Source organism: Chiloscyllium plagiosum, chromosome 17, assembly GCF_004010195.1.
Source record: "Chiloscyllium plagiosum isolate BGI_BamShark_2017 chromosome 17, ASM401019v2, whole genome shotgun sequence".
Lineage (NCBI taxonomy): Eukaryota > Metazoa > Chordata > Chondrichthyes > Orectolobiformes > Hemiscylliidae > Chiloscyllium > Chiloscyllium plagiosum.
Window position 1 is genome coordinate 60815321 of NC_057726.1, and position 23789 is coordinate 60839109.

Genomic DNA, 23789 nt, shown 5'->3' on the forward strand with positions numbered 1-23789 from the left:
AGTTTGAAGATATTAGGAGGAAGGTATAAAGGAGACGTCAGAGGTAGGTTCTTTGCGCAGAGAGTTGTGAATGCATGGAATGTGTTGCCAGCTGAGGTGGTGGAAGCGAAGTCATTGGGGACATTTAAGCGACTGCTGGACATGCACATGGATAGCAGTGAGTTGAGGGGTGCGTAGGTTGTTAGTATATTTTACATTAGGATTAAGTCTCGGCACAATATCGTGGGCCTAAGGGCCTGTTCTGTACTGTACTTTTCTATGTTCTGTGTTCTATTCCATTGTGACCCGATTTGCTGCTTCAAAACTGGTCTGATCTGGTGTGCCAACAAATATTTTAAAAAGGGTTGTAAAATTTGTTATGAATGTGTTATTAGAATGTTATATATTTTACGAAGAACACTAATCTAGCTTTAAAATAGATGCAAGGAATCTTACAAAATTGGTTTCAGAAGTGACGTGACTAACCTTGTGTGCTCAGTGGTGTTGGGACCAGACTGTACTGCACTTATGTCAAGAAGAAATCACGCCAACAGTAAATAGGAACTGTTTGACACTGGTTACGCTAGAGTTGTGAACAGCTGTTCTTATCTCATCAAAAGACCAGCAGAATAAGAACCATCCAAGTTAATGTCTGAAACAGTTAAAAATATCACCTTAATTAAAAAATAATGAATGCATTTGTGACCCAGACCTAGTATAATTCAATACCTAATATAGAAGCAAAATTCGACAGTTTTGGGATAACAGCTATTTTAAGTTTTGAACTGTGACCATCTGTTGCATGCAGATGATGAGAAAAGGTGTAGGTGGTATATTGGTAACATTTCTACATTAGTTATCAGAGGTTTGAAACCCACCTCAGTAAGTGGTGGAATTTAATTTCAATTTATAGTGGAATTGAAAGCCAGCCTCAAAAATGTTGCAAAGACACATATGGTTCACTCATTCTTTTGGGAAGGATAGCCCTAAACAATGTCTCCCGACCTACAGCAATATGCTTGTCTCATAACTGCCTAATGAAATGAGCCTCCCAAGTCATTCAGTTTAAGGGTAATCCGAGATGGGCGGAAAATGCTGGCCTTGTCAGCAGTGCCTATGTTCCACAATTTTCAGTTTTTAAAACTTTGAGAAACGTCTTGAAGCAGTAAGTGCTTCTCAACAGGAAGACAGAAGGAGGTTTCCAGGTTTGCTGTACTGAGACAGACTACTAATTGTCACAACTAGTAGTGCCGTAAAAGTGAAACAAAGGAGTCTCCAATCATTTCCAAGACTTGTTCGACCCAGTTTATCTGTGGCAGCAACCTGCAGCTATTGGATTACATTGCAGGTGCTGAATTCTGATCCAGGTTTTCAACCCTTTCATACCAGAAAGAGAATCTTCAAGCAAGCCAGGCCTACTCCAGAGACTGATATGAATTTCATCTTCATTTGTGACATATATCCTTACCTACTTTAAATGTTTGAATCTGTATTTTAACAAATAATTTAGTAAGTGTTTACTCCAATAACTTTCAACAATTGTTATGTAATAAAGTGTATAATATATTTTTGTAATTTGGGAATTTGTATTTAAAAAGTAGAGGTTATATAAATTTTGATTTCAGTTCTGTGATGGTAATTTTTTAAGAGATCAGAAAGTAATTTTGGACATTAAAATAGATATATAATTTCTAGAAAGCATGTGACTTAGTAGGTACCTATCAGAATACCCAGGGTGTTAAGTGATTGCATGTTTTCAAAGTGGAATTTTAATCATATACAGAGCAAACAGTCCAAAACCACTAGTTTTTTGAGTTCAGTTCTTCAGATTCCAGAAGAGTCAGATTTCAGTTCTGCAGGGCAGTTTCACTCCAGCACCACTCTACTTTGTGAAGTCTACAAACTGAGAGTTGTTTAGAAGTTTTCCAAAATGGTTTAAACTATCAGAGCTAAAAAGAAGTCCCTTAGTCATCAACACTAGAAAGATTCCGTTAAGTAAGAAATTGCAGAGATAAAAATATTGATGACTCTTTACTGGGATTCTTTTTTTCATTCATACACGTGGGCATCGCTGACTGGCCAGCATTTATTGCTTGTCTCTAGTTGCCCTTGAGAATGTGGTGGCGAGCTGCCTTCTTGAATCGCTGCCATCCATGTATTGTAGGTTGACCCACAATGCCATTAGGTAGGGAATTCCAGGATTTTGACTCAGTGACAGTGAAAGAAAAGAGATATAAGGCTGCTTTGAGAGACAAGGAAGGAAATCACAGGTCCTAACCCAAATTTTTAATTCCTTGCTCGCCACAGAAGAGGGGGCACTGGAGTACAACTAATGTGCAAGTGGAAAAGATAAACCAAGGAATTACAAACCAGCGAGTCTTACATTAGTGGTAGGGAAACAATTGGAAAAGGTAGTCAAGGAGAGAATCAACCTCCACTTAGAAATGCAGGATTTCATCAGGGATAGACTGCACAGTGTTGTCAGAGGGAGGTATGCCTAAAACATCTGGTTGAATTTTTTGAGGAGGTGATCAAATATGTAGGTAAGGGCAATACAGTACATATAGTCTGTATAGATTTCAGCAAAGCCTTTGACAAGATCCTACATGTAAGAAACATATCTAAATAGCAGAATAACACAAAGAGATTCAGGGTAACTTGGTAAGATGGATGCAAATTTGGTTTAGTAGTAGGAGACAGAAGGTGGTGTCAAAAGACTGTTTGTGGTATTGGAGGCCGGTATCCAGTGAACCATCACAGGGATGAGTGCTGGGTCCCTTATTGCTCATGATTTATATAAATGACGTAGATGAGAGTGTGGAGGGAATAATAAATAAATTTGGGGATGAGATGGAAACTGGCCAGGTGGTTGACAATGAGAGGAGATTGGTCAGGTGCGCAGGTCAATAGAAGATGGAGTTTAACCCTGATAAATGTGAGTTGATGCGCTTTGGAAGAAGTAACTAGACATGGAAGTACTCGAAGAATGGCAGGACATTAGGAAGCTTGGAATCTTGGAGTGCTTGTCCACAATCTTTGCACATAGCAAGGGAGATTAATAGGATAGTGAAGAAAGCATACAGGACACTTGCATTTATCAGTCGAGTCAGAGATTATGAGAGTAGGGAGGTTATGTTGGAGCAGAACACGCTTTGCTTGTCCTATAGCTGGTGTACTGTGTGCGGTTCTAGTCACTGCACTATAGGAGTGATGTGATTGCACTGGAGAGTGACTAGGATGTTGCCTGTGATGGAGCATTTCAGCTATGAAGAGAGGCTGGGAAAGTTCAGTTTGTTTTATTGGGAGCAGAGAAGGTTGACAGAGGACCTGGTAGAGATGTTTAAGATTATGAAGGGCATAATCAGGGTAGATAGAAAGCAGCTGTTCCCCTTAGTTGAAGGATCAATAACAAGACGGCACATGTTTAAGGTGAAAGGCAGGAGGTTTGGGAAGAGTTTGAGGATTTTATTTCAGCTTGAGGGTGGTGAGAGCCTGGAATGCATTGCCTGGGAGGATAGTTGGGTGAGCAACCTCACAATCTTTAAAAAGTACTTGGATGAGCACTTCAAGTATCACCACATTCAAGAACATAGGCTTTGTGCTAGAAAGTGGGACCAGTGTAGATTTAATGTAGCTTTGGCAGTACAGTACAGATTTACTGGGCTGAAGGGCCTCCTCTGTACAGTATGATTCCTTGATCTTTGATGGTGATGAGTTCTTTCTAAACTGTACAATGAATTAATAAAGTTTGTTTGTTTTTGTTTCCTTTTGTGTAATAAACTTGTGTTGTACTGTAATAAAGAACATTGACAGCCTCATGTGAATATAGTCAATGACTAAACATATGATTTATTAAGACCAGCTTTCAGTCCAGAATCTGACGTGTCCCATCTTGCCATCAGCAGGAATCATAATGTGTGAGAAATGAACCTTTCTTTTCTTAGTTGAAATATAAAGCTGTCTTGCTGATTACTTTTAAATTGAAATTACCAGAAATTAAAAGGGGGCTACATGACACTCTGATTACATTTCAGTCCCAGTACATTGCAGTAAGAGTTCCTCATGGTAGTGCCTTGGACCCAACCACTTTTAACTGCCTCATCAATGACATTACCTCCTTCCTAAGGTCAGAAGTAAGAATGTTCACTGTTTATTGCACAATGTTAAGTGCTGTTCACAACTCCCCAGATTCTGAAGTAGTTGATGCCAATTTTGCAGAAACACGTGGAAAACGTTTAAGCTTGGGAATTACCATTTACTCAAAACTGAACTGTTCCATCCAAATAAATTCAGTGGCTGTAAGACCAGGTCAGAGTTTGGGAATGTTGAGGTAAGTAACTCATCTCCTAACTCTCCAAAGCCAACCAAAAGGCTCAAGCTCGAGCCAGTGATACACATGCTCTATTTAAAAACTTCATTGAAAAATCCATTCTCTCCCAGCAAATTGGGCCCTGAAATTAAATCAGAAGTGTGCATGTGATGGAGTCTCAGATTAAATCCCAGCTGCGGACTCAACTCCACCAGGGTCAACATGTTTGGATCCGCTGTTTAAAAGATAGACAGCAGCTGATAAATCTGAGTGGTTTTCTTTTTGAAGAGGTAGGAAATGTCGTGGATGGGGAAATCTCTGGATATTATTTATATCAACTTTTAGATGGCATTTGATAAAGTCCCTCATAAGAAAATGTTGGCTCAAGTTGTGGGTCATGGAATTGTGGGCAAATAGCTGAGCTTGCTGGGAAATTGGTTGAGCAACAGGAGTCAAAATAAAAGGATAATGAAGATGTTCTTTAATTGGCAGGATGTAACTAATGGTATCTCACAAGGATCTTTAGTGGGGCATAAATTATTCTCTGTTTTTGCTGTATTTCTTAATGAATTAGATGATGGAATCATAAGATAATAACAAATAGGAGCAGGAGTAGATCCTTCAGTCCATTGATCCTGCTCCACTGTTCATTAAGCCCTTGGATGATCTGATCATGGTTTTAAATCCACTCTCCTACTTGTTGCAAATAATACTGGATTCCCTTGTCGATCAACAGCCTGTCATGCTCAGCCTAGAATATATTCGATGATCAACCTTCCACTACTCTTTGTGGAAGAGAATTTAAAAATCCAATAACCTTCTGAGAGAAGAAATTCCTTTTCAACGCTGCCTTAAGTGGAAGAACCCTCAATTACTAAACTGTTCTCTCTTGAGCTTGATTCCTCGACAAGAGGAAGCATCCTCCTAGTGTCTATCCTGTCATGTCCCTTCAGAATCTTAAATGTTTCATTAACATCACCTGACACTTTTCTAAACTCCAATGTGTACAGGCCCAACCTGGTCAACCTTTAACATGAAAATATATTTTACATTTGCATATAATTTCGATATATTACTATACTTGTAAAGAATATTTAACATGTAGCTATAGGAAGACATTTTAGTACTAAAGGAAACAAAATTGAACTGGAAATGTTAACTCTATCCTTCTCTCCACAGATGCTGCCAGACCCGCTGAGTTTCTCCAGCATTCTTTGCTTTTATTTGCAACATCTGTAGTACTTTGTTTTGATTTCAAAGAGGTATTAGGACAGGTGACCAATAGCTTTATCAAAGGACAGATGGGCTATAAGCAGCATCATGAAGGAGAAAAGAGAGGTCAAAGATGAAGAGATTTAGGGAAGAAATTCCAGAATTAAAGAATTAGGCAGCTGAAGGAATTTTTGCGTAATGGAAATCAGGATGAGAAAGATTCCAGAATTGGAGAACCACAGATATCTCTGAAGTTTGTAGTACTGGAGGAGATGACAGCGATTGAAATGACATGTGACTATAAAGTGTTTTGAATACTAGGATGAAGACTTGAAAGCTGAGGTCTTTCTGGACTGGTATTTAGTGGCAGCAAGCACACAACGATATATGAAATCGATTTGTTTCAAATTAGGATATGGACAGCAGACTTCGCTGACCTGCGGTTTACTGAGTTGGACAATCTAAAGTCTGTTGAAATAGTTGAGACTGAAGGTGACAAAGATGTACAAACATACATAGAAACATATGATTTAGGAGCACAAGAGGCAGCATGGTGGCTCAGTGGTTAGCACTGCTGCTTCATAGCGCCAAACTCAGGGGACTGTGTAGAGTTGGCACATTCTCCCCATGTCTGTTTGGGTTTGCTCTGCTTTCCTCCCATAGTCCAAAGATGTGGAGGTTAGGTGGATTGGCAATGCTAAATTGCCCATATGTGCCGGCTATGTGGATTAGTTATGGGAAATGCAGAGATAGAGTAGGGGGTTGGGGTTGGGTTTGGGTGGGATGCTCTTTTCAGGGTTGGTGTGGACTTGATAGGCTGAATGACCTGCTTCCACACTGTAGGGATTTGTACCTTCAATCTTGATGGATTGATAGATTCCTGTCACCCGTTGCATTCTTTGACTCCCTTGTCAGTTAAGGCTCTATCTATTTAGCCCCATGGTGTTCAGGGATGTATAGGTTAGGTGCAATAGTCAGGGATAAATGTAGAGTAATAGGGTAGGGGAATGGGTCTGGGTGGGTTACTGTTTGGAAGGTTGGTGTGGACATGTTGGGCCAAGGGGCCTGTTTCCACACTGTAGGGATTCTATATACTTATGGCTGATCATCCCACTCATTTCCCTGTACCCACTGTCGTCCCTTATCCTTTGATCCTTTGCGCCCTAAGAACCATATCTATGTCCTTCTTGAAAATTTGAGCACATCCTTACTTTTGTATTCCATTTACCTTGTAATAAACAATAAACATGGACAAGAGTTTCAGCAGTCCTGGTGAAGATGTTATATAAGGTATTGGTTTCTAAAATGTTAATGTTGGGTTGCATTGAGACACACCCAATCTGATGATTTCACATAGTCTTTGTTGGGTGGAGAAATGGCAATTTACATGGGGGCTAATTGTGTACAACCTTGATATATCTGGCTCCTCATATTAGTGATTATGTTGAACTAGTTAATGTTTATTGTAGATTTTGCTATTGTGCAATAAACTACATCTTGTTATGTAAAATGTGTCTAATCTTGCTAGGACTCCATTGTGGTCTATTATCTATGACTGATAATTAGCCAGTCCTGTTGAATCAGCATAGAAAGGAGGTTTAGGGGACGGTGGGCATTGTAGTGCAGTGGTACTGTCCCTACTTGTGAACTAGGAGACTGAGTTGAAGTTTGATCTGCCACCAAATGTGTGTAATAACATCTCTGGTCAGATTAATTGTAAATTTCTGAGCTGTGACTGAGTGGTTAAAATAATGGATTTGAAATCCATTGGGTTATTCCTACACAAGTTTGAATCCTGCTCGTAATATTCATTTGTGTTCCTGACTGCTATGAATTTCCAAACTTAACTTTGCTACCTGGGCCAATAGAGCAATAGATAACACTATTAACTATTGGTAGGCTGTAGATTGAAAGTTCAACTCCGTCCTGGCACAAATACATTAAAGGATCACATGGTAGTGCCCCATCTCTGGGCCAGAACATTCAGGATATTAAAAAATATCTAGAAAGGGGAGTTGATGACAACAAACTTACCAACAACAGTTGTTAGTAAGAAAATGCAATATGGTGAGCAGCAGTGTGGATTCAAATTCCATTATACCCTGAAGAAAAATTTTTTTAAACCCAAGTGACTTTACCACTTGAAGGACATTACCATTTAAGCAGACAGAGACAAACAGTCAGAAGCCAGAATTGGACAATCAAAACTGTTTACACTATTCTAGATGTGGTCTGACTTGTGCCTTGTATAGTTTTAGCAAGAGCTGAAAATGTGTTGCTGGAAAAATGCAGCAGGTCAGGCAGCATCCAAGGAGTAGGAGAATCGACGTTTCGGGCATGAGCCCTTCTTCAGGAAGAAGGGCTCATGCCCGAAACGTTGATTCTCCTGCTCCTTGGATGTTGCCTGACCTGCTGCGCTTTTCCAGCAACACATTTTCAGCTCTGATCTCCAGCATCTGCAGTCCTCACTTTCTCCTCGATAGTTTTAGCAAGCCCTCCCTATTTTTATAGTCTAGATTAGAGTGGTGCTGGAAAAGCACAGCAGGTCAGGCAGCATCCGAGGAGCAGGAAAATCCCTATTTTTATACTCCATTCCCAAGGCTTTCAGTTCAGAGCTTGGTAAGAGGTGCAAGGAAAACAATGTTGATGAGGAAAAGATTTAACATTTGCCATCCTGTGAAGAAGTAGTAATCATAGGCCTCTTCCGATTTTATGGCAACTGCTGTGTCTGTCTCTGTAGTATTAAACTCTGGTATACAGTTTATTTTCCTTATTTATTGTATTACAGTAAGTTTTCATTTAAAGTTGACACAGTTAATGTAGTTTGCTTTAAAATTGATAACAAAATGAGAACAGTACATTTGTTTAAGATTGTGAAATTCAGAATTCCTGTTCTGTGGCCTGTGTGTTCTCAAGACCAAGTTAAAAATCACAATTTAACTTGGTCCACCCCAGTCCAACACCAGTACCTCCACATCATGTTCTCAAGACCTTTTCCCCATGTTTCTACTGTTGAACTTAGTCCTTAAATCCTTCCTCTGGCTCCTGCCCCTGCTCTCACTCCTTCTTTAACCATTTACACCACTCCTCCCCTCTATTCTTATTTGTTACCTCTGGTGTCCACTTCTCTCCTGGCTTCTTAGTTATACTGTGAACTTACACTACACTGAAGTCCTGAGCTCTGCTATGGCAGCAGAAGTTGGTCAGTGCGTTTAGTTCTATCTACACCAAAAAGCTTATGCCACTAGATGGAGCTTGACAAATTGAAACCTCCTGGAGTACAGTATTTGCAGTACTTATATTGGATTTCTTCTATTTTTAAAATGTATGTTTTTTTAAGGTTATTTTATTTGTATATGTAAGCATTTAAGAATGTACACCATTCCACATTAATAATGTTTTAAAGTTGCTTCCTGGTCTGTAAGTACCTACTGTCAACGTTCCTAATGTTAAAACGTGAAGTTACTTAAAGGATGGAATGCCACTTGGTGCATAAATGCATTGACTTTGAGTTCTGGAAACTGCTGCCATGCATAGATCTTAGAGGTCCACACAGCATAAATCAGAGGGAATGCAACTTACTGCATATATTATATATATTTTAATGATGTTTTTAGTATATTTTGTTTATATTTATTGATTTATTTTGTTTTGCAAGTTATTTCAGTGGGCAATGCACAGTACTGCACATGTATGACACAGTAAGACCATAGGACATAGGAGCAGAAATTACGCCATTCAGCCCATTAAGTCTACTTCACCAATCATGACTGACAAGTTTCTCAACCCTATTCTCCCGCTTCCACCCTTGATACTCAAGAACCTATTCATCTCAATCTTAAATATACTCAATGACCTGGCCTCCACGGTCTTCTATGGCAATTAATTCCATAGATTCACCACCCTCTGGCTGAAGAAGTTTCTCCTTATCTCTATTCCAAAAGATCTCTTTAGTCTCTCGGGTCCTAATCTCTCCTACCAATGGAAACATCTTCCCAACATCTACTCTGTCCAGACCATTGGTATTCTGTATGTTTCAATTAGATGCTTCCTCATCCTTTTAAACTCCAATAAGTATAGACCCAGAATGTTCAAGTGTTCCTCATATGTTAAGCTTTTCATTCCTGGGACCATCCTCATGAATCTCCTTTGCTACAAAGCCAGTACACCCTACCTGAGATATGAAGCCCAAAACTGCACACAATACTCCTGTCTCCTTACCCCTCAATCCCTTTGTGCTTTTATCCCATGTGTTATATTAGTCCATTAAGCACTGGCAAATGGGCCTAGATTTATTTAGGATATCTGATCGTACGAGTTGGACCGAAGGGTCTGTTTCAGTACTGTGTTTGTCTATGACTACAAAAAGGCATAAGAACCCGTTGAGGTCACGTCTCATTACACGCCGCCAGGTGCCGCTGCCGCTGGAGTTTGCAACGGGCGTCGCTGAGCTTCAGGAGAGTGTCGCTAGGAGTCGCTGCCACTGGAGTCTACAGCCGGCATTTTGCTCAACTTCAGTTTGGTGCCGTTAGGAGCCGCTGCCGCTGGAGTCGACAGCCGACATTTTGCTCGGCTTCAGTTGGTTCCGCTAGGAGCCGCTGCTGCGGGCGTTCGCCAGTGTGTGTTGTCGGTCTCTTCTCGCTGACAGACCGAGCTTGTGACCGGTTTCTCAGGGTTGGGTCCGCACCCGGCGGAATATTTTCTTCCGCTGCGGGCCTCACTCTGGGAAGCCCGGTTCGAGTTCGTTGATTTTTTTTTAATTGGCCCGTCTCGCACTGCTGTTTGACCCTCCTTACCGCTCCCCACAAGCTGCCCTGACTCTACCCACCTTCCCCGGGGCTCCGCAGTCGTTGCCTTGGCCTTTCTCATCGACCCCCAACCCCCACTTTCTCAGACCACCCTCCCCCTCCCCCCCTCCATCGGGGGAGCTTTCACTGGCTCCACGGACCCTGTTGTTGAAGTTACCGCGGGTGTTGCTGCGTGTGTTGAGGCCGGGCCTGGCTCCCGATTGTCAAATTGCCCAGTGGCGGTGCGGCCTCTGTGTCACCCCCGCGGTCTCCCGCTGGGGATTTCGGCCCCTTGTCCCAGAGCTGAGCCCTGGCTCTGCAATGCCGGGTCCGGCTACCGGGAGCAGGGCCCGCGTGTACGCCGAAGTAAACAGCCTGAAACCCCGCGAGTACTGGGATTACGAGTCACACGTTCCTGAATGGGGGTAAGAGACCCAGTATATTGTAGCGGTGAGGTTAAGATATGACTTGAATGCATAGACATCTGTCTGTAGGCGGGAATATATAGATGTTTGTTGAATGGAAATGTATCTACCGCAAAAAATAGCAATGCTTAGATGTGATTTCGAAACCTGTTAGAAATGTAAATAGATGTCCGGCGGACGTTTGAAAGCGTGTATAGAATATGGAAACGTGTAAAACGTAAAGAAATGTGAAAATTGTTCATGGAAGTAGTCCCTAATTATTATAAAGTGGACTGTAATTGGCTTGGTTATATTTGTACATCTAATTAAGTTCATTACGCAAGGAACGCTGTGCAAACATGTTCTATCGTGGTGTGATTTTTCAATCCTACGTTAATGAACTGCCCCACCTCAAAAAGTCCATATCAATCATCATTAGCTTTTTCAGTTATTAATGGTGTAGAAATGAAAATTAGTTGAACCACTTGTGCATGCCAAACTCTATCTTGAATCTAGAATCTAAAAGTTTACTATTTAGGTTGCCAACTCTTGTTTGAACTATTTGGAAGACTATTTGATTTCTTTAAGTATTTTCCTAAATGATAAACCAGGATGATAAACCAAATGGATCCTCTTGCTTATTAGCTTAATTCACTGATGAGATACTGGTGCTTAGATCCGTCACATAGAGGCTAGTAAAGTGATTAACATTAATGCCTTTAACATAGAGGCTAGTAAAGTGATTAACATTAATGCAAGCTTTCTACTGTTTAGGTATTTTTAATGTTTTTGTCAATGTATACAGGTGTGTTATGATATACCTCTGGAGTAGGTGGAACTTGGACCTTCTAGCTCAGAGGTAGGGACACTCTGAGCCACAGGAGTCCTCTATTAAGGCATTTTATGTTTGGGGTCTTGTCAATTTATACCTAAATACCAGGTCTGCAGTAAACATTGACACATCCCAACTTTGAAACGTTGTGCCCTCCATATTGGGTAAGCTGAAACTATTAAGTGCTTCTCTGAAAGACACTAACTTTGGATTCCTTTCTGGTGATAGGCATGTACCATACATGGCAAAAAAAAAGTTGCTAATGACCTGATAACATATATTTTCCATAAACACTGACTTGTGTGAGGTTGCCCTATTTTTATGTAGAATATTTGCTTTAGCATTGGAATTTTTACAAGAACAAGCTGTTGTTTTCATGTAAATTAAAATTGTGAGGTTTTACTTGTGATAGTATTGACAGTAAAGTCTAGGTTAAGATGGTAATTCAAACAAGGATTGAATGCTGTCTGGTGGTACAGTTGAAAGGTATCCAAGATGTCCTCGGATCTGACCAGTGAGGAGTTAATTATTGAGATTTGTTTCACTCGTGCTTTAGGTCTAAGATCCAGACACATTTCCAGAGGTAAATGGTGGTTCTTACGTGGTCAATAGGCTGCACCCAATTTCTATGAAGCTCAGCTTAGTTCTCAGTAGCGTTGGCTGCCATTTATGTGTCTTTAGAACTTAAAAGCATCTTGGTACAATAATTATATGCACAGCACACAAAATAGTCTCTTGTCCAAATTTGCATCAACTTGCGATATACAAACATTAACATGTCACGGCAAATTCAGAGTTGATTGTATTGGTGGAGATAACAATGAAGTTCTTGACTATGCAAATAACTACTAAGGATCCATAAATATTTTAATATCTTCTCACTGAAAGTTGGCAAAGGCTAAATATGTGTGAATATTTGAGAATTGAATATTTGACTATGAACATGTATTTAAAATGCTTAGAATAGAGAAGGGACTCAAGACTCTTAGTAAGTGGTGGAATTGGCAATGGGAATGAAAATTGAAAACATTTTGAAATGTGTAAAGTTAGATTACTGTTACGGAGATGATTAAAACAATCATGGAATGAAGTTCTACACACTCCAGCTCTGCTTTTTCTTCAGTGTGCTCTGTTACTTTCTCATCCAGTCTAGTTGTAGTCTTTTCCAGGTAAACACTTGGAAGACCTAAAACCACCGTCGCTACCTTCAGCAAAAATACTGTGTCCTCCCATCTAACTCCATAACCTTTCTGCTGCAACCTTGATTTCCTGATTTATCTCTAGCTGACTAGTAGATCCCTTATTGTTCCTCACAAACACTACTGATTTACAACTCAAAAAAAAATTGTTTTCTTTGTACACCTCATTTATGCCTTAGTCATCCCCTGACTTATTATTCTGCTGCCACACTGGCTTGCATTCCATTCCTTATAAACCAAAATTGTACTAGTTCTCCTACCTTAACCTGTACCAAGTGTTGATCCTGTCTTATTTTGACTCTTCGTCCTTGAACACCTCATTATTTTGGAACTTCTCTAGCTTTACTTTCCTGCTTTCCTGTCCCTGACATGTTCATTGTCCAATTTTGACCTTAATTGCAACCCTGTTTCTCACTAATGTTGACCATGCTTTCAGCTGTCAAGACTGTATGCTCTGGAATCTTGAAGAAGGGTTAGTCCCGAAACATTGACTTCTCTACCACCTGATGCTGCCTGGCTTGCTGTGTTTTTCCAGCCTCCTGTCTGGAATTCTGTCCCTCGATCTGCCTGTCTCTTCAGCTTCCTCTCCTTTGACAATCCTTAAAACCTGACTTTAATCAAAATATTTGGAAACTTTTTCCGACTTTTGCTTTGTTCTTATACTTTCCCTGAAGCACCATATACAGTTTTTTTTCTGTATTGAAGGTGTTCTGTAAATTCAAATTGTTCTAGACAAGGTGAGAATAGAGCATGATACTCTTCACATCTCAACCCTGCTGTCAAGGAGAGATGGTGACCTGGTAAACAAATTGCAAATGATGTGGGTATCGGTCCATTTTATCCATTTTGTAGTATACAAGTTTGTCCAAGATGCTACATATTCTACTGTTGAAGGAAATAAAAGACACTCCCACAACATCCAGACTAACAGTAGTTTCAACACACCATGTACAAGTCACGTAGAATAGCATATAACACAACAAGCAGAATCCTGTGCTAGATTACTTAATCTGTGAGTCTGAATCTCAGATTTACCTCATAAAACAATAAATTAATTGGGCCTCAAAGCAAAATAATTGGTATTTGAGGCTGATATCTAGTATTAGGAGATTCTTGCAAGGAAAACTTTAGAAATAAAAATTTCTTGGCTTCAAATTAGATTATTGGGCAGCCTCTTTAGAATGCAAGCTAAGGGATGGAGCAAATTAGGAAAAAGAGATTTCTGGCCTAAAGTCAGGAAATGCTTTCACACAGAATGAAGGTTAAAAACTCTCATCATGTGGATGTTCTGCTGTTGGTACATGAATGTCTGTTGAAGGGTGAGCTAGATGAGCCAAATGTTGCATTCTTTTGTGTTTAGCTTTGGAATCATCAAATTGTTTAGAAACTGAAGGCACAATTTTATTTAAAGCAACTAAATCTAATGCTATTTTATCGTGTAAAAGGGAAATAGTTATGAGAGATCGGTGATCATGATTATCTTAAGATTTAAGCTAGCTAAGGGAAAGGACAAGGGGCAATGTGAAGTAAAAAAAAAATTAAGTTGGAGAGGGATGAGAATAGATGTGAACTGGGTAAAATGGAAACAAATGTGCTGTATCAGAACAGTGGACTGCCTTAAAAAAACAGTTGATATGCTTCCGGTACCTTTGTACAAAGACAAAATATAGGGCAGCCAAAGTCATAGATTCTTGGATGACGAAGCTGAGAGTATGTTAAAGCAGAAAATGGGGGTTTTATGACCGATTGATAAGAGGTTCAATACTCCCTGAATATAGAAACCTCAACTGAAAAAGAAATCAGAGGCAGGAACGATATGAGTAGGGACTGACCGCTATTATGAAAGGAAATCCAAAGATATACTGTAAGAGCTTAAATAGTAAAACAGCAGTGACAGGAGGAGTGGGACAGATTATGCATCCAAAAAGGAGTCTATATATGGGAGGGAAGTATTAGATTTTAACCCATCAGGACTGGATCAGATGCATTTGATGACCTTGAGGGAGGCTGTTGCAGATGTCCTGACCATAATCATCCAGTTCTCAATGTGGGGTGGTGCTAGGGCACTGGAAAATGTTACAACCGTCAAAATTGCAAGGACCACTCGGGCATCGACAGGGCAGTCAGTTTAAGCTAGATGGCCAAAAAGCTTTTCGAGATGATTATCAGAAACAAAAGCCTGTTGTGCATGTGTGAAGTAGTTGGAGAAAGTAAGCAAGAATTTGTTCAAAGTAGTTATGTCAAAAACAGCTTGGTATGATTATGGGTGTAGTTGAGCTCAATATGTGTCACTGATTTCCAAAGGATGTCTGATGAAGTACAGCAATAAGATTTCATGCAAATCTGGAGCCCATGAAATAAAATAAAATAACTGCAGAATGAATGTGAAGTTATCTGAATGATGTGTAACTGTAGTGAATGGTTGTTTGTATTTTCCACTGGAAGATGTGTTATACAGAAGATGGATTTTCGAACCACTACTTTTCTTGATGAATATATGACGCAGACTTGAATGTGCATTACTCAACTTCAAACTTGGAGAGGGCAAAACTTAGAAATGTTGTGAACTGGGCGGAGGACAGTGATAGATTTCAAGAGAAAGTAGCCAAGTGCTAATATAAGATGACACAGTATAGAAGTGTGAAGTGATACGTTTTGAGGAAGAGCAGGGCAAAGCAATATAAACGGAAGGCTAAAATTCTAAAAGTGTTACATGTACAGAGACGCCCAGGGATACGTGCATGCAAATCTTAGAAAGTGGCCGGATTGGTTGAGAAAGTACCTTAAAAGGCATATGGGATGCTGGCAGTCATAAATTGAAGCACAGTACAAAATCAAGGAAGCTATGGTGATTTTTTCTAAAACAGTATTTTGGCCTCAGCTGGCATTTGTCTGATTCTGGATACTGCTGTAGGAATGGAGTTCAATGGTCTTTTAGCAAGGATGTGAGCAAATGTGTGTCAGAATAGTTCCAGGGATGAAGAGTCTCATTTATGGAGGTTGTTTGGAAATAAAGATTGAGATTTTGAGAATGGTGTTCAAAATAAAGAAGGGTGTGGACAAAGTAAATGGGGAGAAACTGTTCCTGTTGGCAGGAGAGTTGATGACCAAAGATAACTGATTTAAGGTGGTTGACAAAAGAGCACAAGAAGATGAAGACCATTTTGACTCAGTATGTTTACGATATCCAGTGCTTTGTGTGTGTGCTGGAGGCTTATATACAGTAGTTGGGACTTTCAAAGGGAAATGGATAATACATCAAGAACATTTACAGGAAGATACTAGGTGTGGGATTGTTCCTGGAGAAAGTTGGCACACAGGTGTAGATATAGGTGGGTATTTCTCAGCTTGGAGATGAGCTGAAAATGGTGGTCTCCAGGAATTGGTCTTGGGACCCTTGTTTTTTTTAATTTTTATGTGAATGATTTTCAGATTGGTGTTGAAGGCAAAGTCTCTAAATTTGCAGATAATACTAAGCTAGTGAATTGTGAGGATGATGCTGAACAACTTCAGAGGGGCATTGACAAGTTGGCCAAATGGGCAGACACCTGGAAAATGAACTTCAATGCAGAGAAATGAGGTAATACATTTTGGTAGAAGAAACATGGACAATGCAGGTTCAGTGTTACAAATTTGAGGGGAGTACAGGAGCAAATGTGCATGATTCTCTGAAGGTGGCCAGGCAAATTGAAACAGTTGTTAAGAAGGCTTATAGGATCCTTGGGTTTATACAGAGACAGAACATAAAAGCAAAGAAGTGATGCTACACCTCTACAAATCATTGGTTGTACCACATTTGGAGTATTGTATTCAGTTCTGGGCACCTTATTTAAGGAAAGATATTAAAGCCCTGGTGAGAGTGATTAGCAGATTTGCTATAATGATACCAGGAATGAAGGCTTTTAAATACAAGGAAAGGATTAGTTTAGTTTGGAAACTTGGTTGGCACTGAAGTGTTTGTTTCCGTGCTGTATGACTCTGACTGAGATTGGTGCTTATTCTTCTTGTAGTAGAGAAGATAGAGATGACCTAATTAAAGTGTTCAAAATAATGAACGACTTTGACAGGGTAAAGAAGGATATTCTGTTTCCACTAGTTGGTATGTCAGTGACTAGAGGCCACAATTTCAAGATTGTCAGCAAGAAAGCGAGAAATAAAACCGGAGAAAAGATTTACTCCATAGGATTTGGAATGTGTTGCCTGGGAGAGTGGTGGAGACTATTCCATAGGAGATTTAAAAAGAGAACTGGATATATGTTTGAAAGCCATGAAGTTAGAGGGCTGTGGAGATAGGGCTGGAAAGTGGGACTAGCTGGGTAGCCAGTTCAGAAATGATGGGTTGAATGGTCCGTACTGTAAAATTCTATGAATCTACTTTGGGCCAAACAGCCATTCCACAATTCAATTAAATGTAGCTTTAGTGAGAGATTGGAAGCAAATTATTTCAAACCTTGAACACCAGGTTTATTGCAAACCTGAATTCCTGTAATATTTCAAGCCAGAAATAACCTGTTGACATGAAGTGTATATTATTAAGGAAACCACAATTGTGTCAGCAATATACTGTAAAGAGCCAACAGATGAATGATCATTTTTAAGGAGTTAAAGGAGGACTGTTGGTCACGACACTAATAGTAGAGTACCGTGGGGCTCTCTTTAGCATCTGCTTTTGGTTTAACATTTTATCTAGTGTATCATTATCTGATTATCTAGCCAAGCTCCTAAATAGGGCTGAAATACACAGTTTATGAATGAATGCTGCTGGCGTAAAGAGTCAAAAATATCCAGGCTATTCAATCTGAATCCAAGGTGAGATTATTGAGTAGAAAAGAGGAATCAGACTCAATAACATTTTCTTGTGTATTATTTTAAGGTTGGTTGAATTCTGTGTTGAAATAAAAGAAAAACCCTGTTGTGCCTTAAGAATTGTTTTATGGAAGCAAAAACAGGAAATGGTGCAAATATGTGGAAGGTATGTAGACACAGCATTCAAAATACGCAGCAGTGGGTGAATTCACTCAATTTCTTGAGTAACTTTTGAAAATTAAAATTTCAAGAAACCCCTTCATATTTCCTTATTCACTGTGAGCAAGAGAATGTATAGCTCATTTAGAGGAGCAGCAAGCAGGTGCGAGAGAGAGAGAGATCCTGAGAGGAGCTGCTTTTCCCACTTTCTGATGCGGTCTCTCCCATGCTTGTAACTCCAGCTCCTTTAATCATAGATTCTCTCCCTCTGCTCTGGCTACCTCTCCTGTCATGAGTTTTGTTTCTGGAGGAACAGCAAGACAGGAGGAAGAGAAGGCCTGTCATTACATAAGTGATTTTTGCTTGTGCAGTTACCAGTTGTTTGGAGGAGAGGCAGAAGACGCTGTAAATGAAAACTGAGGCTAGTGGCAGTATTCAGTAATGAGGCCAGGAGTGTGCCCAGGGAACTGTTTGTAATTAAAATGTTCTCATGGACCCTTTCGGTTGAGATGCTACTCAAGGGGCAGGAGGAGTCATCTGGGATCTGGACTCCTCGAGCCTCCAATCAACCTTGTTTTACCCCAGATCCAGTTGCTGTCCACTTAGATGGATGACCTTTATTTCTCCTGTCGTGACAAAGCCTGGATGAATTTACAAGATGGTGAGAAGTGGAAAGAAAATTTGCAGAGGTTTCGGTTAATGGGGCAGTTGTGCATCTGGGGAGTCTGGGTCTCGCTCAATGAACAGCTGTTCAGTGCACATAAGTTTAATCTTGCTTATAACTTCTAAAGCTCCTACGAAATATCACTTTGAAATTTGAACAGCAGAGCTATTGTGAAAATAACAAAAGATAAGTATTGGCATGTTAATATCCAAATATCATTATCACTTGAGCAATGTTCTCTGAGTTTCTTTAACTTTCATTTTGATTGAAGTTTGTTCCTTCCCAAACATCTTAATTTGATAATACCATAACTCATGTTCCTTTCTTTCATCCAATCGATGTATCCTTGAACCTTCCATGATCATGTGAAGATTCTTTAGTTTGGAAAATATGACTGATATGTGAATAATGTCTAAATTACACCATTCTTTCTCTGGTTAACTTGGTGATGCAGCGTTAATTTATGGGCTGCATTTATCGTCTGTGCTGTTGTTAAATGAGTGCACATGTGCAAATAGCATTCTACATCACTGCAAAGTGATGGAATGACAGCTACCTGGAACAAAGGTGGTGCTGTTCATCTAGTCACAGGGTGGAGATAAACTTGAGCATATTCATTATAGAGTTGGGAAAAAATGCAATAATTTGCAGTAGTAGCTTCACATTTTCTATCTCTCATCAGGGCCACATGGCCTGAGCAATATCTCCCCTTTCATCTCTTGCTAACTCTCTGGTTCAGGAGCTAGCTCTTGCTCCATAATGTCACTTAAAAACAACCCCTCTTTGTCACTGAACTGACCCAGTAGGTAACGTCCCCAAGCCCTCTAAGGCCAGGCTCAGGTTGATGTGCTGCTAGAGTTGAACTGTTGTTTATTGGCTTATTTGTAATATGTTGTGCATTGTCAATTATATAAAGGCAAGAGTGTTTCTAGATTTTAAGAGCATACCTTTCATGACGTGTTTTTCTTCCCATCAGAAGTTTGGCGACATCGGCATAACATCGTGGGCCGAAGGGCCTGTTCTGTGCTGTACTTTTCTATGATTTATATGTTCTATGTGCAGCTTTGGAAGTGTCAGCTTCTATCATTACATTTTACCAATAGAACAAATGGTGATCCAAGGTGTTTTACCAAAGAACCTGATGTATCCCTTCCTGCCTGTTTCAAACAAAACTCTTATTGAGTAAACGGTCCTCAGTGTCACTGTTAGGGGAGTGGTATCATAGGTTCCTCCACTCATGAGCAAACTGTTTAGGGAAGGCTTGAATCAGACATGCACTTTCAACAAAAGTCTGCACATATTCAGGTTCTGATGTGTTCTGCACATTTGCAGATACATTCTGGCAGTGGTTGTCTTGTCGCAGCTATGACACATCACGGGAACCATTGCTCATGCACAGGCTTCGATGGTCGACATTAGTGGCCACCTTTTGTTTTAGAAACACACAATTCATCATTTGAATCCCTCTGTTCAACAGGTGTGCACTTAAACTTTGGTACCCTTCTGTATTCTTCACTAAGTGAAAATATGGAGAGGAAAGAAACTTTGGTTTTGTTCCATCAATTTAAAGAACTCTGGCAACTAATTGCTTGTAATTAATTCCTCAAATGAGTTGCAGATGTGTGATTCATTCCCATAAATTACCTGGTGCCCAGCAGTTGGAGTTTTCAGCTTAGAAAGAGAATGAATCATTTGTTTGTCACAAATTAACATTTTTTTTAAGGATTGATAGGAAACTTTAATAGGAGAATTTTGCTGTCAATTATCTGAATGTTAAAGACTGGAGGTAAACCAATCTTATGTCGTTTATCCTACCTTGTCTGAGAGATACAAATAGATAAATGTCTTAGACAAGAGCACTATCATCCCTAGGTATGTCATGTCTCCCTGACAGGTCAGACCCAGTAGAGGTGGTGCCATACTGGTACACATTTGGGAGTGAGTTGTCCTTGGCAATTCTCAGCATTAACTTTGGACTTCATGAAAGTTTCATGGTATCAGGTCAACTGTGGCCAAAGAACCTTCCTGATTACCATAAGTACAATGTTCTGATTGGGGAGCTTCAATGTCTATTGCCAGCAGTGGCAAAGGAGCACATTACTGACCAAGTTACTGTGGGCTGTAAGTAGCAAACTTTTATTCATGTACATTTTGTGGCCTCATGGCTAGCATGTCCCTCACTCTAACATTACCATAAAGCTGAGGGATCAACTCTGACTCAGTAAAGAGTGTCTGGAGCAACACGAGTCGCACAGCTAAAAATGTGTTATTAACCTGATGAAGCTACAACATAGGGTTACTTACATGCCAAGCAGTGGAAGTTGCATGCAATAAACAGTTGAGAATCCCACCAGCAGTGGATCAAAATTGAACTTCTACAATCTGGCCACATTCAATTGTGAATGGTGGTGGATAATTAAACCACCATTAACTGGAGGAGGATGCTCAATAAATATTCTCAATGATGGGAACACCTAGCACATTAATGTAAAGGATGAAGATGAAGCATTTGCAAACATCTTCGGCTGTACTTGCCAACTGAATGATCCATCTTGGCTGCCACCTGAGATTCCTGGCATCGCATGCCAGGCTTCAGGTAATTTGAATTCACTTCATGTGAAGTGACTGAAGGCAGTAGATATCACGAAGAGTATGGGTGCTCGCCATTTGTGCTCTAGAACAGCTGCACTCTCCCTGTCAATTGTTCCAGTACCACTTAAACATTGGCATCTGTCTGACAATCTTGTAAATTGTCCAGTTATGTCTGTCCACAGAAGACCACCTGACCAATTACCATCCCATCGTGTTATTCTTGACCATTAATAAATTAACGGAAAGTGTTATCAACAGTGCTATGATATGGTAATTATTCAGCAAAACTTCCTTACTGCTTTGCAGTTTGGCTTCTCCCAGTGTCCCTTGGTCCAAAGCAAAACAGCTATCTTAAGAGATTTGAGAGCGGCTGCCCTTGACATCAAGAAGGCATTAGACTGAATGTAGCATCAAGTAGCTCCAGCAAAACTGAAGACAGTGAAAACTTTGGGTGTGGAGTAAGTAAGTCTGTCCACTGAAGTCATACTTCACATAAAGGGAGATAGTTGTGGTTGTTGGAGGTCAGTCATCTCTGTACCAGAACTTTGTGGGGTTTCCTCAGGGTAGTTGTCATAACTCAGTCAAATGCTTCAATAATGGCCTTCCCATCGTCAAAGAAGGTGGAGGATGTTTACGATGTGTGCCCTGTTCAGTACCAAACACAGTTTGTTCATGCCCAGCAAGACCAGGATAGTGTTTTGGCTTGGGTTGATGAGTGTCAATAATTGTAAATAAATTACAAGTGCTGGATCATCGCCAATAAAAGAGAAGCTAACTAGCTTACCTCGTCATTCGAAGGCATTACCATCTGGAAATCTCCGATCATCAACATTCTGGATCTTGCTATTAAACAAAGCCCGTCATATAAATATTATGGCTACAGAGTAGCTGGGAATTCTGCAGCACATTACTCTCAATCTGACTCTTTGAAATCAATCTACATGGCTGAAGTCAGGAACATGATGGAAGACAGATGCAAGAAGGAACTCTCCCACTTGAGAGCTTCCCTCCCAGTCTCTCCAATCTGACTTGGAACTACAGCAAACGGTGTTTCAACTGGCACTTTATGAACCAGCACTCAAAACTGGCAAAAATTATGGTTTACTGTATTTTTCTGTCCAATTATTATAGTTTTTAATTTATATACCTCATTGTAAATATACTTGCTCAGTTGAATGGTTACATGAAATATCAACAATTGATTCAATTTCAAAACAGTTTCTCCTCAAATATCCTGATTTACCATGACATCTGAGTAGTCAGTTGAGGGTGCAAATGAGAAGGCTCTCTGCAGATGAGTTTATTTAAGGCAGAGTTGCGTTATTATTTGAGTGACTTATGCTGTGAGTAAAGTGCACCAATGATGTGTATACCCCTATGTTATGTTTGTTACTTAGTGTATGTTTTTACTTTAATAATGTGGACCTCTTGATTATCTGGAATATGTGATCAACTGGCCCATTGGTGCCACTTAATAAAAAGTTTGCTGTATGTCTTCATTCCTTTTTTTTTCCACTGGATCAAAATTCTGAAGTTCCTCCCTAACAGAACTGATAGGTGTAGCATGCCAAATGGTTCATTACCACCTTCTTGAGGATATTTGAGAACAACAAATACGAGCCTAGCCAGCGATGCCTACATCCCAAGAAAGAATAAAAAATACTAAAATAATCCAACATGCAAACCCAAGACAATGTTACTATAAAATTGTATCATCTAATAATGGAGCTAGTACCAGAATGTAGGTCTCAAGAAAATCTGAGCCCTTGATATTTTTCAAACGAAAGAAAAATTTATCCTAGTCAGACATCGATGAAGTGAAAGAAAGTTGAGTCTTCAGGACAGTTACCTTTCATCTGCTTAAAGACAAGATAACTTTGTAGCTCTTGACGTGCAAAACAGCCTTGACTGAAACTTTGTAGATTCATAGTTTGCAGGGGAGTCTGAAGACACTCTGTTGAACAACAGAAAATTCCCTTGAGGGAATTTCTAAAATTAATGTAGTATAACCCCTAGAGTTTCTCCAAATGTACAACTGAAGATGATTGGTGTGCAGCTGTGCCAATAGTGTGTGATGCAGTCTCCTGCTTCAGTGACATTTGCTGTATTTTGGTACAAAAATGACTTCAGTAAGTATCAGGAAAAGCAGTCAATACTTGAAGATAGAATGTCTGTTTATTGCCGTGGTTTATACAGAGAGCCTGTTGGAGGGGTACCATCCAATCAATAAGAAAGTAATGATTCTCAGACTTGAAATTGTGAATTGTAACTGCAAATATTGGCACATTTTTCCTGAGCTTCTGAAAAAAATACTGTCAGTTATTTGAAAGAAGGTGCCAGTGTTGTATTGGGGTGGACAAAGTTAAAAGTCACAACACCAAGAAGCAGCATTCCAAAAGCTTGTACTTCCAAATCAACCTGTAACGTAGTATTGTAATTTTTAACTTACAAGATAACTGTTATCGTTGCAAAGCCTTTCTAAATTTACAAGGGTACATCAACAAGTATAATGAGTATAGGGCCAAATTAAATGGTAGCATTCTCCACATTTGGTTTTTATATTTGGTACGTCTTACTGCAGATGGAAAAGTGATAGCCTCCCAGATATCCCAGACTCTCCCAAATGCAGTTTAAATACATGGCTATATCTGGTGTACACATTCATTAGATTTCTCTAACTCAGTTGGCGTTTCTGGGAAAAGCTAGCTTTCCTACTCTGTCTGTCTGTGTCTCACTCTCTCTTTCCTTCTCTCGCTCTCCTCTCTCCTCTCCCTCCCTCTCTCTCTCTCCCCACCCTTCTTTCTCTGTCTCCTCTCCCTGTCTCTCTCTCTCTCTCTCTCCCTCCC

At 39.9% G+C, this 23789-nt stretch overlaps 1 protein-coding gene across 2 annotated transcripts in view; it reads left to right on the plus strand.

Moving 5' to 3' along the window:
• The first annotated feature begins 10092 nt into the window (after positions 1–10092).
• Positions 10093–23789, plus strand: part of csnk2a2b (casein kinase 2, alpha prime polypeptide b) — a 71005-nt gene continuing 57308 nt past the window's right edge. For both annotated transcript variants that reach the window (XM_043707287.1, XM_043707288.1), the window contains exon 1: positions 10093–10712. In XM_043707287.1, the coding sequence (XP_043563222.1) occupies positions 10609–10712 (104 nt within the window). In that variant the 5' untranslated portion in view covers positions 10093–10608. The remainder of the gene's footprint in view (positions 10713–23789) is intronic.